Source organism: Buteo buteo, chromosome 2 (genome assembly GCF_964188355.1).
Source record: "Buteo buteo chromosome 2, bButBut1.hap1.1, whole genome shotgun sequence".
Taxonomy (NCBI): Eukaryota; Metazoa; Chordata; class Aves; order Accipitriformes; family Accipitridae; genus Buteo; species Buteo buteo.
In genome coordinates this window covers 49,515,632-49,531,474 of record NC_134172.1, presented here as the reverse complement: position 1 = coordinate 49,531,474, position 15,843 = coordinate 49,515,632, and the positions used below count along the sequence as shown (strand labels likewise).

At 38.9% G+C, this 15,843-nt stretch overlaps 1 protein-coding gene across 1 annotated transcript in view; it reads right to left on the bottom strand.

Moving 5' to 3' along the window:
* POU6F2 (POU class 6 homeobox 2) overlaps window positions 1-15,843 on the bottom strand; it is a 316,522-nt gene that overhangs the window by 176,227 nt on the left and 124,452 nt on the right. The window contains exons 3-4 of the mRNA XM_075022510.1: window positions 2,967-3,058; window positions 1,785-2,013 (exon numbers count right to left, since the gene is read on the bottom strand). Of these exons, the coding sequence (XP_074878611.1) occupies window positions 1,785-2,013; window positions 2,967-3,058 (321 nt within the window). The remainder of the gene's footprint in view (window positions 1-1,784; window positions 2,014-2,966; window positions 3,059-15,843) is intronic.

Below are 15,843 nucleotides of genomic sequence, written 5' to 3'. Positions count from 1 at the left end.
AGACACCCATGGCTAAACTAAAGAGCAAAGGTTGCCTGGCTTAATCCTTACCCTCCAGCTTCGCAACACAGGGTGAAGAAATGACGTAAGAACTGCACGAGCTTATGTTTATTTATAATACTACATACCCAGCAACTATAACCTGGAGCAGTCCAGAGTGGAAGGATACATTTTTATAATGCCTGTTTCTTCATTAAGATTTCATCATCCACCTACACTAAAAAGCCACTTCCCCTTCACTTTGTTATATCTGCTTTTACCCGCTCCTGTTCCCGCATTATTTTTTTAATCTCCAGTTCCCTACTTTACATGCACTCTCAAATTTTAAACAAGCAAAATTTGTGCATTAGTGTGTCCTTTTCATCTATGATTTATGAATGACAGGTTCTTCGGTGCAGCTTAATGGTATGAGACAGACATTATTTTAAACATTAAAGTGAAAACCATTTACAACTATGATAAGAGAGGTCTGTTGACATTAAACTTTAAAACATGCACAAGGTAAAGGCAAGTAGCTGCTCCAACAGGTGAGAGTACTATGCGTGCAGTTTGTAAAGGAGTTTGTTCAACACACGAGCTGTCTCTTTCTTTTCTCTGTTTCACAACCTGTAGGATTTGGTGCTTCAAACAATTCATCTGGTAATGAGCAGCCACCAGAGTTTAATAACTAAAAAGTACTTAGCATGCAGTGCAGAGTATTTATTTAAACAATTACCATTCCATTTGAGGAAAACTTTCCCTACCATTTACATCAGCAATAAATAAAAATAAATAAAGTAATTTGAAAGAGCTAAAGCTTTATTTTGATATTCCTGCTCACAACTTTATCATTTTCACACTGGACAATCACTTCCTTACAATCCTTTTCTACTAAAGCTGTACAATTCTATTGTAAAATATTGGCTAATACTTATCTTGCTACACTTGGTTCAGTTCTGTTCAGGAGCAACTGCCTTCTGAGAAGCAATTAACATAATTAAGATTAGTAAATAAATACATCTGTATTTTATATTATATGTGTTTGGATTGAGTACTGTTTCTAACAGCATTAGACACATTGAACTGCAGAGAATACTAGGGAAGAACAGGGATCTTACAGAACTGCTTTTCAGTCTGATTTTAGACCACAGGGAGAATGCAGCAGATATCTTAGGGTTGAACTGTTGCAAACATGGTACAGCTCAGATAATGGGGAGGACAGAGAGATGAACTTTTTGCTTGCGACTTTGGAGTCATGTAACTCACTCAACAGCTTGGATGAAGATGGCAGAACCTTATTGATAAAGCAGACTTCCTACAACAAGAACAAGAATACACTCTGGGGCACTGATGGCAGCTGAGAAAACTCTGATTTTATAATGAAATGTTTTTTTAAAAAGTTATTTTCATGCAATACTATCTTTTTAGCTGCCCCTATTCATTCAGCTACCCTAATCAGCAGTGGTGAAACAGAATACTTGTCTTCATGCTGCCATTTGAAATTTTGGAGCGAACTGTGGGTAGGCAACATTGATCACTGATGACAGAAAGGCCTAATGAATCATTCAAGTACTTTATGTTACTGACCCACAGAATCTAAGACCCAACCTCCAATCTGTTTTTATAAAAATACAAATACCCCTTAAGTATCCCTCAAGTATTCAAAAACAATCCCAGTATTAACTTTCAAGACACATCAAAAGCAACACTTCATTGGAAAAAGAGATCACTCGGTTTAAAGGAGAGAGATAAAGTGAAACAAGCAAGCAAAAGAACCTATTAGAAAAATGATAAACATGACTTACCTTGTAGATTTTGCAATGGCAAAGTCATGATGCCTCCTGCTGCAGCTGCTGCTACCAGCCCTTGGATGTTGGTGAGATTTGCTGTAGGTAGAGTTAGGACGAGTCCTTGTTGGCCCCCCAGCTGCCCAGCCATGTTGAAGGGAATAAGGATCGGCTGATTCAGGGCTGGAGTGCCTCCTGGCATCACCCCTGCTACTGCTGAGGCTAACTGTTGGGCTGTCAGTAATGGCTGTAACAAAACACAGAGAGAAGCCTATTTTACTGTGCATAACTCAGTATTACATACTTAAAACTCTTCTGTCTTGGGATCCTTTTGTTGTTCCTTTATAGACAGACACTGCTTCCAATATCTTAAAGCATACATTTTCACCAACACAGAAAGTTTTGACAAACTTGACAGGCTGAAGCTGTAAGCCTTCAAGTCATGTAGCATGGTAGCAATCCCAGTTGAATCTAGACTGGAAAATTCATTACACATGCACTGAATATAATTTATGAACACAAGGTGGCCTAACTCAAGTCAGCCTACAAGTACCTAAATGCCAACATTTCCCAAATTTTCCCAGTTGTATACTGATTGGTAAAAGCAGAAGACACTATAGTAACAATTACAAGAAGCTATGTGGACCAAGACTGTTCTGAGAAGTGGAAGAACACTGAATATCTTCTTAGAGTATGGTTAAACTTGGATAAAATTGTGACGTCATATGGGAAATCTTTCAAAATGTTATACATTTGAATGCCATACTATTATGCCTACATTTTGCTCTAAAGAAAACAGATACCTGGCATAAAAGATAATGAAATGCCTTTACTAATGCAGGAGCTGTGTGTGACTGGCAGAACTGTCAGAGCCAATCAGGTTGCATTAAAATTGCACAAGCTTTTTAATGTTAAATTATGACATGTATTTAAAAAGTAACTTATATAAGAAATTCAAATAATTTAAACTCCTAAATATACAAAACTACTTAGGTTTTATTTAGAAAAACATACAAAAAGCTAATCTTTCCAAACAAACAACTTTTAAAACATACATGATACACACATGCTCCTTTTTTGTAACACTAAATGCAGCCAGAATCACATTTTCTACATTACGCAGATCAAAGATGATCAATCACAGTTATTTACTTTTCATCAAATTGCATGTCTCGATTATTCAAAAGAAAAGATACTGACCTGAGGCCCAACAGGGAACGCAGGATGGGACTGACCAGGTTGGTGCTGGTCTGCTGGACTTGTGTCAGGCAGCACTGTGTTTCCTCTGGCCTCTGAAATCCACAGAGCAGATTGACTTTAATATCAAGCCTGGGGACTGCCACATTACCTTCTACTCTGATGTCACATAACATCAAGCTGAAAATGATATGTTAAAGTGCTTTATCAATAACTCAAGCACTCAAATCACTTATCAGCTGCATAAATTATGCTAACATTCATTCAGACCAGCAAACTCATTCAAGGAGCTACTAAAATCTGACAGCAGTGAAACTGAAGCTATCATCAACCCAGCTAATGTGGGTTGCATTATACATCAATTTACATATAGTACATGAGCACTCCGCGTGTGTGGGAACTGCATTTTTTACGCTTAGGTGAGCATCAGCCATTCTAATTTCTGAAAGCAAAAATTATCTAAAAACCAATCAAGTCACATCTACTTTGTATCTTAATAAAGTATTTTCTTTTGTCAGTTACTGAAGCAGCAAAGGCTATACTATGCGCAATAGAAAGGCACCATGAAAACTGAAAACAGGTATGCTTCCAAATGACAGCTTGTTTTCTAAATTGCATGTGGGGGGTAAGCAAAATTCTGTGAAACCAAGGATTTCCAGCATTTATTGAGATGATCAATATCCAACAATCAAACTATATGCTGGGCACTAATGACTTGCTAAGTCCCGAACACAGTCCAGCCCTACAGGATTTCGCTGAAGTCAGCAGTACAGATTTGAAAAAGAAAAAGAGAAAGAAAAACATCCTATCGGTTGTAAGAAAGTACTAAGATGTTTTCAAAACTACGTCCCAATCCTCCATTTCCTCCGGGTAAAGGACTTGCATTGATTCACAGTTTTTCAGCCCTGATGGCGCGATCAGGCCCACATTTATCTTTGAAGCTGAAGAATGACAGCAAGTATCAAAAGTAGCTGCAAGAGTACTGTGGTCTCTTAAAAGGAAAACCCTGGCAACAGCATCAGGTTTCCTGGTTGGTATGATAGCTCCTGTTCTGTTAGTTTTTTCTGATGAGCAGTTGAAATTTCATCTTAAGTAAACCTTAACAAGATGCTCTTTTCCAATGTTTGTCCTATGAATAGCAAGTGCAAGATAATTCAGAACCAGTTTATTGGCACACCCTGGCATGGTAAGGAAAAAAGGATACGATTTCTATCATACTTATAAATTTTAAAGAGGGTATTATCAGCTCATTTAAAACAAATTCTTCTATATATTCTCCAAGGGGACAGACTTATAAATAATGGAAATGTGGAAAAAACCCCAAACACCCCCCACACACCCCCAAAAAACCTTCAGCACATTAAGGTACAAATAAAATTGACTGCTACATATTATTCAATTGACTTCTATCTCTACAGCAGGGTGTCAATCATAACAGCATTTTAGAATAAGATTAAACAATAAATGTGCAGAGTTATGCAGAAATCTGAAAATCTGATTAATCTGTAATATTTTTGTGTGGTCTCAAAAAGTCAGAAATGGACACTGCTTTGGGAATACTTATGAATGGTATATTGAAATATCTGATTTGGAACTAATAAAAACATACAGACTTGCTGACATTTTATAAAGCAAATTCTATAAAAATATGTTTGGCATTTTAATGACCACTGTCATTTAATAATAAGCTGACCTACTATAATTGGTGAGGACTGCAACAATTGTCTAATAACATGCAAAAAGAGACCCAGTCACTAAATTTTTTATGTGCAATTTACTCATCTGAGTTACTTGACAAGAAAGAGATGTAACTAGATATGCAAGATTCAGTGAAAACTGTTTCTTTCAAATGCATTACAATCCTAGTGCTGCTGCCATCCCTAAGACCAAAGACAGGTTTTCTTCAGTATGGGTTCCTTCTATAGAAAATAAAGTGCTATGTTACTAAACACATTTTTACCTTTGGTAATTTCCACATATTGTTATGGGGTTTTTTTTAACCTTCTCATCACAGCTGTATGTATAAAGTGATATTAGATCAAAAGCTCGATACCAATGAATATATCACTCCCCATTAAGATCAAACCTTATAAGCCAATTTTGTTTATGTAATTTTAAGGGCTGAGAATGTTGTCTTTGTGTGTGATTTAATTAATATTAAAACAAGCTCCTGATAATCTGTCATGTCATTAAATTGTCCTATGAAAGCTTTGGGAGAAGAACAAAACTGGAGTAAAATATTCACTAGAATTAGATTTTATTGCAATTACTATAGCTTGAGCTCTCAGGAAACAAGAAGTTGTGAAGAAATATGCCTGTGCTTTAGTATTTTTTTTTCCATGGTGCAGCTATCCTAAGAACCATTGTTTTCTGTTATCTGTACCCTAAGGATTTTGCAATATTTCATCTCACAAGCTATATGTAGTACAAGTGGGTTACACAGGGCCATAAAATAAAGCCAAAATTAATTACACTCCTTTCCTTTTGCATTGCACTAATTGGAATCACTTTGGATTACATTCCTTTCATACTGGTCACTCATCACAGATGATGTAACTTTTTATTTAAGTCCTCCGATGCTCTGCCTGCTGCTTCTAGCTCACTTTCCATACCATGCAGGCATCTCAGCAACCAGCACACACTTTCACATGCATGAATGTGGTCTTACATGGCCATCCTATATGAAATCATGTGTGCCGAAAATCTCACATTTCCTCTCAGGCTTATTCTAATCTACCTGCTATAACAGCCAATTAAGAGTCAAGATTTTTTTCAAAACATGCAGAAAAATCTGCCTGCTTGGCTGGCAGTAAATAGAGCAAAGCGAGGATTTCAGGGTTAAGTTCTGTTGCATCACACACAGCGACAGCATTTGTTCCTTGCTGTACACTATCTTCAGCAAGATGCTGTCCTGGTTTCACCTGGGATAGAGTTAATTTTCCTTCTAGGAGCTGGTATAGTGTTATGTTTTGGGTTCAGTATGAGAAGAATGTTGATAACACACTGATGTTTTCAGTTGTTGCCAAGTAGTGTTTAGACTAAGTCAAGGATTTTTCAGCTTCTCATCCCCAGCCAGCAAGAAGGCTGGAGGGGCACAAGAAGTCGGGAGGGGATGCAGCCAGGACAGCTGACCCAAACTGGCCAAAGGGGTATTCCATACCATGTGATGTCATGCCCAGTATATAAACTGGGGGGAGTTGGCCTGTGGGGGATTGCTGCTCAGGAACAAACTGGCATAGGTTGATGAGTGGTGAGCAATTGCGTTGTGCATCACTTGTTTCGTATATTCCAATTCTTCTATTATTATTGTCATTTTAGTATTATTATTATTATTATCATTATTATTTTCTTTCTTTCTGTTCTATCAAACTGTTCTTATCTCAACCCATGAGTTTTATCTTCTTCCTTCCGATTCTCTCCCCCATCCCACTGGGTAGGGGGGGAAGTGAGTGAGCAGCTGTGTGGTGCTTAGTTGCTGGCTGGGGTTAAGCTACGACAGACACATAGGTCAAAGCTCCCAAGAAGGCAAAGCCAAGCACAAAGCACTGGTAGAAGGCTACTTTTCTTTTTCTGCCTTATAATGTTGACCGGGTGGATTCGACTGATTTCAGAGGATCTGAGGAGTCGTGAGAGCTCTGTGTCACAGCTTCTATTTCTGATTCATAGACTCTTTGCTACTAATTTGGAAAAATACCTTCATTAAGACCATTGCCCAAAACTGGCAGTGCACAATCCCCTGCATTGTTTTTCCCCTCTGTTTTAGTGCCTTTATTTGGGAGTTCATTAATTCCAGATGCTGGAATGACCTCTGCAGGTAAATTATTCCCCTGTCCAAATTCCAGTCCTCACTAATAAAAATGGCCTGTCAAAATCTAGCTTAGATTTTCCACCTGTCCTGATCCAGGCTGTTACCTCCTGTTAGGCTATCCTCCAGCACTGCCCAGCCTTCTATCAGCAAGGGACATGGTGGCAAGGAACCAGGACTCATAGCAGTCCCTATGGAGCTGGGGAGCTACCAAAGCATCTCCTCTGTTCTCAACTATGCTTTGGAGAGATTGTACTCTGTAAACCTCCAATTGCTCATGCACAAGGGGCAGGGAGAAGGCAGTAACAGGGCACCTACTCTGGAAAAAGAAATAATTCTCCTTAACACCATTTGCCTAGGCAGGGAGCTAAGACTTCTCTTATAACTGAGTGCTGCCATCACAGCTTAAGTCAATGAGTTTGCTCAGTAGTACCGTATGAACAGACAGTAGTGCTGCTGTCATGGTACAGCCATGACTGTAGACAAGGATTTAATATTTAATAAGCAGCATTCATCATATGTGATTCATCATAAATTAATTATAAATTATATAATACATACACTCACCTCTCATCCCGCAAAGGGGCTAGAAGGGCATGACACAATAAAAAATTGAAGTGCACTCTAAACATTGTAAAATAACCTCTTAAAATAAAATATTATTTAAAATAAAGCTAAGTAAGACAAAGGCAACCATCTTCTCCCCTTATGAAAAAGAAAAAAAAATAATCCCCCAAATCAAGGAAAAAAACTTGTTGAACAATACCTGGTTTAAAAATGAGAAAACCACAAGAGAAACATCAGAAAGAAATAAAAAAAATCCACATCTCAAGGCCTCCAAGCGTCATACAAAATTCCAACTGTAAACGCACTAGTTACAACCAGGCTTTCCACAGTTTCCTTCCTTTTTGTTTCCTACACATCTTCAGCAAACCAACAGGTAATTCAGTTCTAAATGTCTTTATCTCCCAGTGCCCTGCAAAGGAAAGAATGCTCTAATCCCCACTTTAGATGAGCAACTAATGGACAGAAGCACTCGGATCTGGATTCTCAAATCAGCACCATTTAGGCACCTAGATCTCCTCAGCTGCAGTTATACTGTTCAGGAAAGCATGGGTCAAAACACAAAACTGCTCTGTGACTCCTTGGCTGCTCTAGGGCTACCAGCAGCTCTGGCAAGGTGAACCTGCATGTGCTCCTCAGCACCCTGCACTCGGATGCACTGCCCATCCCAGCGGCCCTTGTCTCACATGATGTCTCATGCTTGCAGGGAACCTGCAGCTGACTGGCAAACATGACTATACTGAAGAACATTACAGGATATATGATGAGATGCATTAAAGATACACATCCAGCTCTGTCCTGGATCTTCTGGTTCATCTGCAGATGTGTGTGCCTGTGCCTGCTCAAAGGCACAATGCACACTGGCGTCTCCTCTCAAACTCTGAACCAAAACTCACTCAAAGCTAATGCTCAAACCACAACACAGGACTAGCCTCAGCAGATGATCTGGACATAAATAACCTCCTCGTGGTCTTCAAGAATGAATTCAGTGTGTCTCACGTTTGTATCAGAACCGGGGAGATGCTACGCCACCTCTCTTTAGTACTCAATGCTTTGAAAAACAAGCAGGATTAAATTTAATAATGCCAGATTTTCAGTAATCAAAAAACCCTTCTGAGATACCCATTTAAACAAATATTTTAAAGGAATCAACATTTATAAAAGAACACAGCATTTCATGCAACAGTTCATATTAAAATCCTTAGATACAGTTCCACAATGTGACATTAAATTACTTGTATTTATCTCTCAGTAACTGTAACAATAAGAAATCAAAAGTAGACTTTTCTTACTCATTGAGCTAACCCACATTAAAGATACAGCTTTAAGAATGAAATCATTAAAGTGAAAATACTACCTGTGAGAAAAAATAGTCTTACATTTTTAAAACTAATAAACTCACAGTCTGAGCATGTAATATAGCTGCATTTAGATCATAGGCCATATTATCAGGAGAAAAAAAGGTAACTTTTTAAAAGAAATTAAATAGATCGACTGATAATATTCAAATTACCAGGTATGGTGTGTGAAAGTCCATCATCTCCAATTAAAGTAACTCAGCTCTTCATTAAATGAACCCTTAATTGTCAGCAATTATACCAGGAGCAATCTTGCTGAACAAAATTTAATAGCTGAAAGAAGAAGATGCAGCTGATAATGAAAAAACATAACATTCCCTCCAAACAATCCTCATTCTGCCACGAAGCATCATATTGTGGCTTTTAATTTTGCTATTTTCATTTTCCTGCTGCCTCAGAGGGTGGACATGTAGGTAGGAAGCCTTTCCAAATCACCTCATCATAAAACCTTAGTAATCAGATTGCTACACAGAATTTCACAAACACATCTAAATTTTACAATACTTGCAGGAGAGAAAATTGAGATTTTATGCTGAATCCGTTTTACATTGGTATTATCCTACGGTTATCAGAGGAGATATTCCTGTTACCTCAGCAAAGAAAATCAAGCTCAGAAATTAAATGAGAATAATGAATCATCCACTGAAAGGTATGAATTTAAGCTTGGACTTCTAATATTTAATTTAATAGTCAGACAGTTGTCTTCTTTCAGTCCATGACCAAGGTGTGGCATACGATTCACTCATGTGGATCGTATAAAGCTAAAAAAAAGTATCAGGTTATCCCACAGATCATTAAGCAATTCACCTTTTCCTGCTGAGCTCTACTTCAGATTCTAAACTTTTAATTTTTTTGGCAGCAATTTCAGCCTCACAAAGAAAACCACATAAGTAGAGATCTGGGTATGTGCAGAATTACCAACCACCTCCTGTTAACTCTGAAACCTAACAAAGTTGCAATGTCAATATCATTATTTTACTGTTCGATCATTTTAGCACAACATACAAGCACTGTGCTTATCTTCCACAGTGTCAGATTGTCTCAACTTACATAACTCTCACTCTTAATTTTCCCCTACCTATGTACAAAAAGCTTCTAGTTTACCTTTGAAAATGTTTGTGGTGTGATAAGGAAATGCCATATTGATCTACCATATTGACATATATGTCAATGCAATATCCTGTACAGAAAAGCTAAAAATCCTGCATACAAAATGGACTGAATTAGACAGCAGAATGAATAGAGAAGATTTGCTTTGCTGACTGTATCATTCAGTACTTAAGCAAGTAAACCCCCACAGTTTTATACTTATCTGAAACTGCCACGCAGTTGCTACTGCAAAGCCACCAAAATCACTGCAGAGCTTGAAATCGTTCTGCCAGCAGAGCACAAAAACTCGCCTTCACCTGGTCCCTGGGGATATTTTCTCCTAAAGGATCTTCTCCCACAAGACACATAAGGTAGCCGAAATCGCTGTGCTCATTACCCATACGCACAGAGCTTGGCTTGTATTTACGCACCTGCGTCTTTCTGGATCAGGACTGATAACATTAAAACTCCATGACTGTTTATAATGAAAATCAGGTTATTAAAGTGATTCATGTTACAGAGAACTTCTCCTGGGCAACCACCAGTTATATTTACCACCAAACAAACTACCATACCAAGGCACAAAAATCACACATAACACAAAAACCCAGCTTTCCCAACTGCTTTAAATTTTCTTCTTTCCCATCTTTATTTTTGCTCCTCTTTCATTATCTTATCTTTTCTTCTTTCTCTTTTCCCCAAGTGAAGTTTTTTTCTTATTGGTGCCTATATCAATATTCTTCCACTTCATATACTTCATGTGAGAAAAGAAGCATTGCTACTGCAGTAAAGGTGAAAGGATATAATTGCAAAAGTATGTTCTTTATTCAAAATAGACTCATCCTACTTTTCTTCACCCCCTAAGTACAGTGCATAAAAATCCCTTGTTAATGATACATACATTTTTTATGAATTGGACCCTTCATATTGAGAGTTCTGGTTTCTTTTATACTGTATGCATTAGCACAAATATAATCACATTAAGGTCACAAAGACCCTATCAGTTTTCCCTGAATTCATACAACATTTCATACTCACTGTTTGCTGTTAATGCTGGTGAATGCAATGATGATAAAGGTTACTTACCAGAAGATGGACAGTTGAATGCATTATTATTTCATGTTGGGCAGCTGATCCCTAGCTAAGAAGGGCAGGAGGGTTCTCTAGATTAAAATTTCCTTTCTTTCCATGCCTGGAAGCTTACTAAATGCCAAAGAGTGAGGACATTAAAAAGCATCTCTTTTGGAACAACTGCTACAGTTTGCCATCTTTATAGCTAACTGAGATTTCTGTATGATTTTTACAGCATTTACCTATGCATGCGTTTTTATTCCTAACAGGGCAGAGGGCAAGCTTTCCACCAAAAACTCAACTTCCTGACACTCACCCTCCCCATCTGATTCCTGTACCCTCCCCAAAATAAGGTAGACTATGATGATACCTTATAATGACATACATTGCTGTTTGCCTTGGGAACCTTGCACAATTTACGTATTATGGGCTTGCCTGCTGGCACTACAGGCTACTGAAGGCCAGGCAATGCATGTGGACAGCCTCTGGTGCACAGTAATTCAGGCTTCCTGGTGGAAGAAAAGGGTAGCATGTCTGGCATCTTTTGCTTTTTACAAGTTACATTAATAGACCTTTTTTTACAAAGGATAGGGCACAGGTAGATGGCTGATGACAGAAATTTAACTTGCAGCTTTGACACCTTCCAGGGACTGGAAAGAAAAAAACTGTGAGGTGGGGAGGGGATGAACCTAGTGTCCCTACTAGTCCTCTGAGAGCCTGTTCAGAAATGCAAATCATCTGGTTTGGTGAATGAGGAATATCCAGTTAAGGGAGGAAACATTCAATTAAACCCAGTAAAAGCACCTGGCACTTACATCTTCAGCAGATCCAGCGTTCAGCAAAATGCACTCCACAACATATGTAAACTCCTACTGGAGCATCCTGACCAGCAAGTGTGGTCAAGCAACAGTGGTTTACCACTCCTGCTACTGAGTTCACTATCTGGTTTCACCCCTGTGGTGTCTTTAACAATTTCACGCTCTCTGCTGTGGTCTTTACACAGCCCTGTGGGGCAGCTCCATCAAGTGTCTCATTACAGGTTGTTCAGCTGTTCAGACTTTATTGAGACTCTTGAAAGAGCCATCCCACAGAGCAGCGTACTGTAGGAGTCCAGTCGAGATCCAGGAGGAAACCTTAACAGTGGCAGCAACTCTGTATGCAGGAGACCATGCTCCTAGATCAGACTAAATCACAAAACTGGTAAGCCTACATTATAAACCTATTTAGTTGCACATGTACGTTCAGAAATTCCTAGCTACAAAAATTCAACAGCCCTCCCCCTTCAAAAGCAGCTTGTGCCATTTGATATCTGCAGCAAGTTCTCATGATGTGGCTCAGCAGGGTGAGCCATTATTTCAAATGAAATTCTTGGCTGGGAGCTGCAGAAACTCATGGTATGCATGCCTCCAGACCTTATAAATCCTGAAGTGAATTAACTTTTGCCTCTTTATTATTGTCCAAAATCAATTGTAGTGACTATTTACAAGGAGCTTTTGCCAGGACTTCCCAAACACTTTATATTTATCTGTTTTTAAGGAGCATTCAGTCTGCTGGCCACGTCTTGCAAGCTATGTCAAGCTTGACCATCGCTAAACCAAGTTTAAAAACACACAGCAAGGTTCCCACCCTCACACACACTTCCATTCCCTCCCTCCTCTGTAGATCAAAAGCTAAAAATATAAAAAAGACCTAAAGAACTAGCAGTCAGCATTATCATCCTGTCTGCCTCCCAAATTTGACCAGCTATTTACCAGACATGATAGAGAAACACTCTGCAGCAACTACCAAGATGGTCTTTTGCACACTAAAAATACACTAAAACAGATGTTCTGGGAAATAACCAAATAGTTTACAAACATTTGGATACTATTCCTGTAATACGTTGATCTTGCCTTTATGTGAGTCAAACTCCCACTGGATTTCACACGTGTTGGATTAGTTCTCTAGGAAAGGTTTAAGAATACACCACAGGTTAAAAAAGCTTTACATGTAACAAGCATATATCCTAGGACAGTCATACTGCATGAAAGATCTCCTGGTTAGTAATGCCTTGTCATGGCAAGACCTCTTTGTAACAATATGCAGGAAGGAAAAAAGCACAAAGAAGCTGCACAACTTAGCTTTGCAAAGTAGCAGGTAACTTTCCTCAAAGAGTGAGAGAGGGCACCAAGATACATCCTAACAGGATTAAATTATACAGAATACACAAACTGTTTCTAATCCCTGAGAATGCTTGTGTTCATATATATGTAGGTATGTCTCTCTATATATAGATACATATTTTTTAACAAATTAGTTTCCTACATCCCTTTCATTTTTATATTAGTGTTCTGTTTATTTTTTCAGCATTCCAGTAATTGAAAAATATCTGCTGGTAAAAGATGCTATTAATTTAAGTGCATTCATAGTGTGTTATGTCACTAATAGACTTAGGTAACATTATTCTTTTATCCTTTTTACAAAGCATTATTTTATTGTCCTCTCATTTCTAAGATTTTACTTCCACTTAAAGTCAAGTAGAGTGAGGGCTTTGCAGAATTCTATTATATTATTGTCCTGTCATTATTCTAACTCCATTACACAGCAACACAAAACCAGCATCAGCTTCCATTTGTCATATTATTTATTTTGAGGATTATGTCAGATCTCAGGCTATGTGTACATGCCTACTAAACATAATTTGGAGTTGGGCAAAACCTAATTGCTGATTCCTTCTAAAAATCCTAAAAAACATAGAATGGTTTGGGTTGGAAGGGACCTTAAAGATCATCTAGTTCTACCCCCCGCCGCCATGGGCAGGGACACCTTCCACTAGACCACAGTGCTCAAAGCACCATCCAACCTAGCCATGAACACTTCCAGGGATGGGGCATCCACAGCTAAATGCTTAAAATGCTTTTAAAGAAAGCATTTTTTTAACTATTCTATACTTCTGTAAGATCTCTGTCATCTGATTTTGACCCATGCAACCTTTTGGAAGAATCTAGCTATATTTACAAAAAAATAAAACAATGTCTAGAGGTACATATAGAAAAACAGATTTGAACTTCTTTGTCCATACTCCCAGCTGAGCTGACAGAAGCCAGTCCTGGTGTGGAAGCCGCACAGCTGTGCTTACGTAGTGCTCTACACACACACTGTATGCCATTCTAACACAGCTGTGTTGCTTCTAGGCAGAAGCTGTCTTGTGTCTGGTCACAGTGGAGCACAGAGGACCTGGAGCAAAAAGGACCCTGGACACACCTTTCCTACAAGTCAGATCCTCTGGCAGCCAAAAAATGGTTCAGCACACCTGATGTGCTTTATGGAAGTGGATTGCTATCACCTTCTTGATATCTTCATAGAATCATAGAATCATTTAGGTTGGAAAAGACCTTCAAGATCATTGAGTCCAACCATCAACGATACCACTAAACCATGTTCTGAAGTGCCTTGTCTACTCGCTTTTTGAATACCTCCAGGGATGATGACTCAACCACTTCCCTGGGCAGCCTGTTCCAATGCCTGACAACCCTTTCAGTAAAGAAATTTTTCCTAATATCCAATCTAAACCTCCCCTGCTGCAACTTGAGGCCGTTTCCTCTCGTCCTATCTCCAGCCACCTGACAGAAGAGACCAGCACCCACCTCACTACAACCTCCTTTCAGGTAGTTGTAGAGAGCAATAAGGTCTCCCCTCAGCTTCCTTTTCTCCAGGCTAAACAGCCCCAGTTCCCTCAGCTGCCCCTCATAAGACTTGTGCTCCAGGCCCCTCACCAACTTGGTTGCCCTTCTCTGGACACGGTCCAACACCTCAATTTCTTAATGTCTTCTTTTAGTGCTCCTGGCTTGGAGGATATGCAAAAGACAGCCAGGTTTGGTTTGAAATAGCCAACACTTCCACTGTCTGTTCCTTATGGCTGCCATAAAGGAAAGAAAAATCAAGTGCTAATCTGGCAAAAGCAAGAATTAGGCTCAATGCCCAACCACCACAGAATTCCTGAGAGACCTTCAGCAGCTCTTTCCATCTCACATGCAGAGTGTTGTTGGGCCCTCAGAGCTTAGAGGAGTCCTGGACCAAAGGAGCATGTCAATTAGAGTGGTTGAATTGGCAGGTATTGCCAGCATGCCACTTCCTCCAGTCACAGACTTCTTATCCTCCAACCCTACCCTATCTTTAGGGCAAACGCATATGTTGGACATGGTGCAATGTCTGTGCAATTGGGCTCTAGAGTTGCCTTTCCTCCACATTGAAGGAATCTGCACTCAGATCTCTAGGATAACTTCTTGTTTTCTTTGGGACAAAGCCACTACATGTCTTCCTTGCATCCTCACATTGGCACAAAAAGGTCCTACTCTCATCATCTTGCCTCTCCTTAACTCTTTCCACATACTGGCTACTGAAGGACTACTAGAGGAAATAATATTTGCTGACTACTGGCTATACAGTTCAAGTGAGGTTTTGGTCACAGCCATTCCATTAACCATCACTTAGATCGCTCCCCTTGTTATTCTGTAGGGTCTATTGATTATACAGGTGATAACACACTAAGTAGATTTCACTCAGTAAGAGATGTCTGGATTCAAAACTTCATCTAAATTGAAAACACACTAAAAAAAAAAATAAAAAAAATAAAAAATACTTATATCCATACTTACCATCTTCTCGGTTAAAATGGTATTTAAAGACCTTCAACAGAAAATCCAGTCCTTTACCATAATGTGTACAATTGACATTCATATGACAGTTGTATACAGAAGACAGGATGCAATAGGTTTTAGTCAGGATTCAGTAGCCACTGTGAAGCACACCACTTGTATGTGATAGTGTACTTTGCACATGTATTATAATAGCATTGGTTTTACTTAATGTTATTCTAATGACTTTCCTCCAAAGAGCATTTGTGGACACCACAACTCCCTAAATGGTAACAATGGATAAACATCAGCTTGAGAAATACAGGTCTATATTATTTATGAAGCTGCAATTCTCCTGTAAATAACCCAGTTGTTAA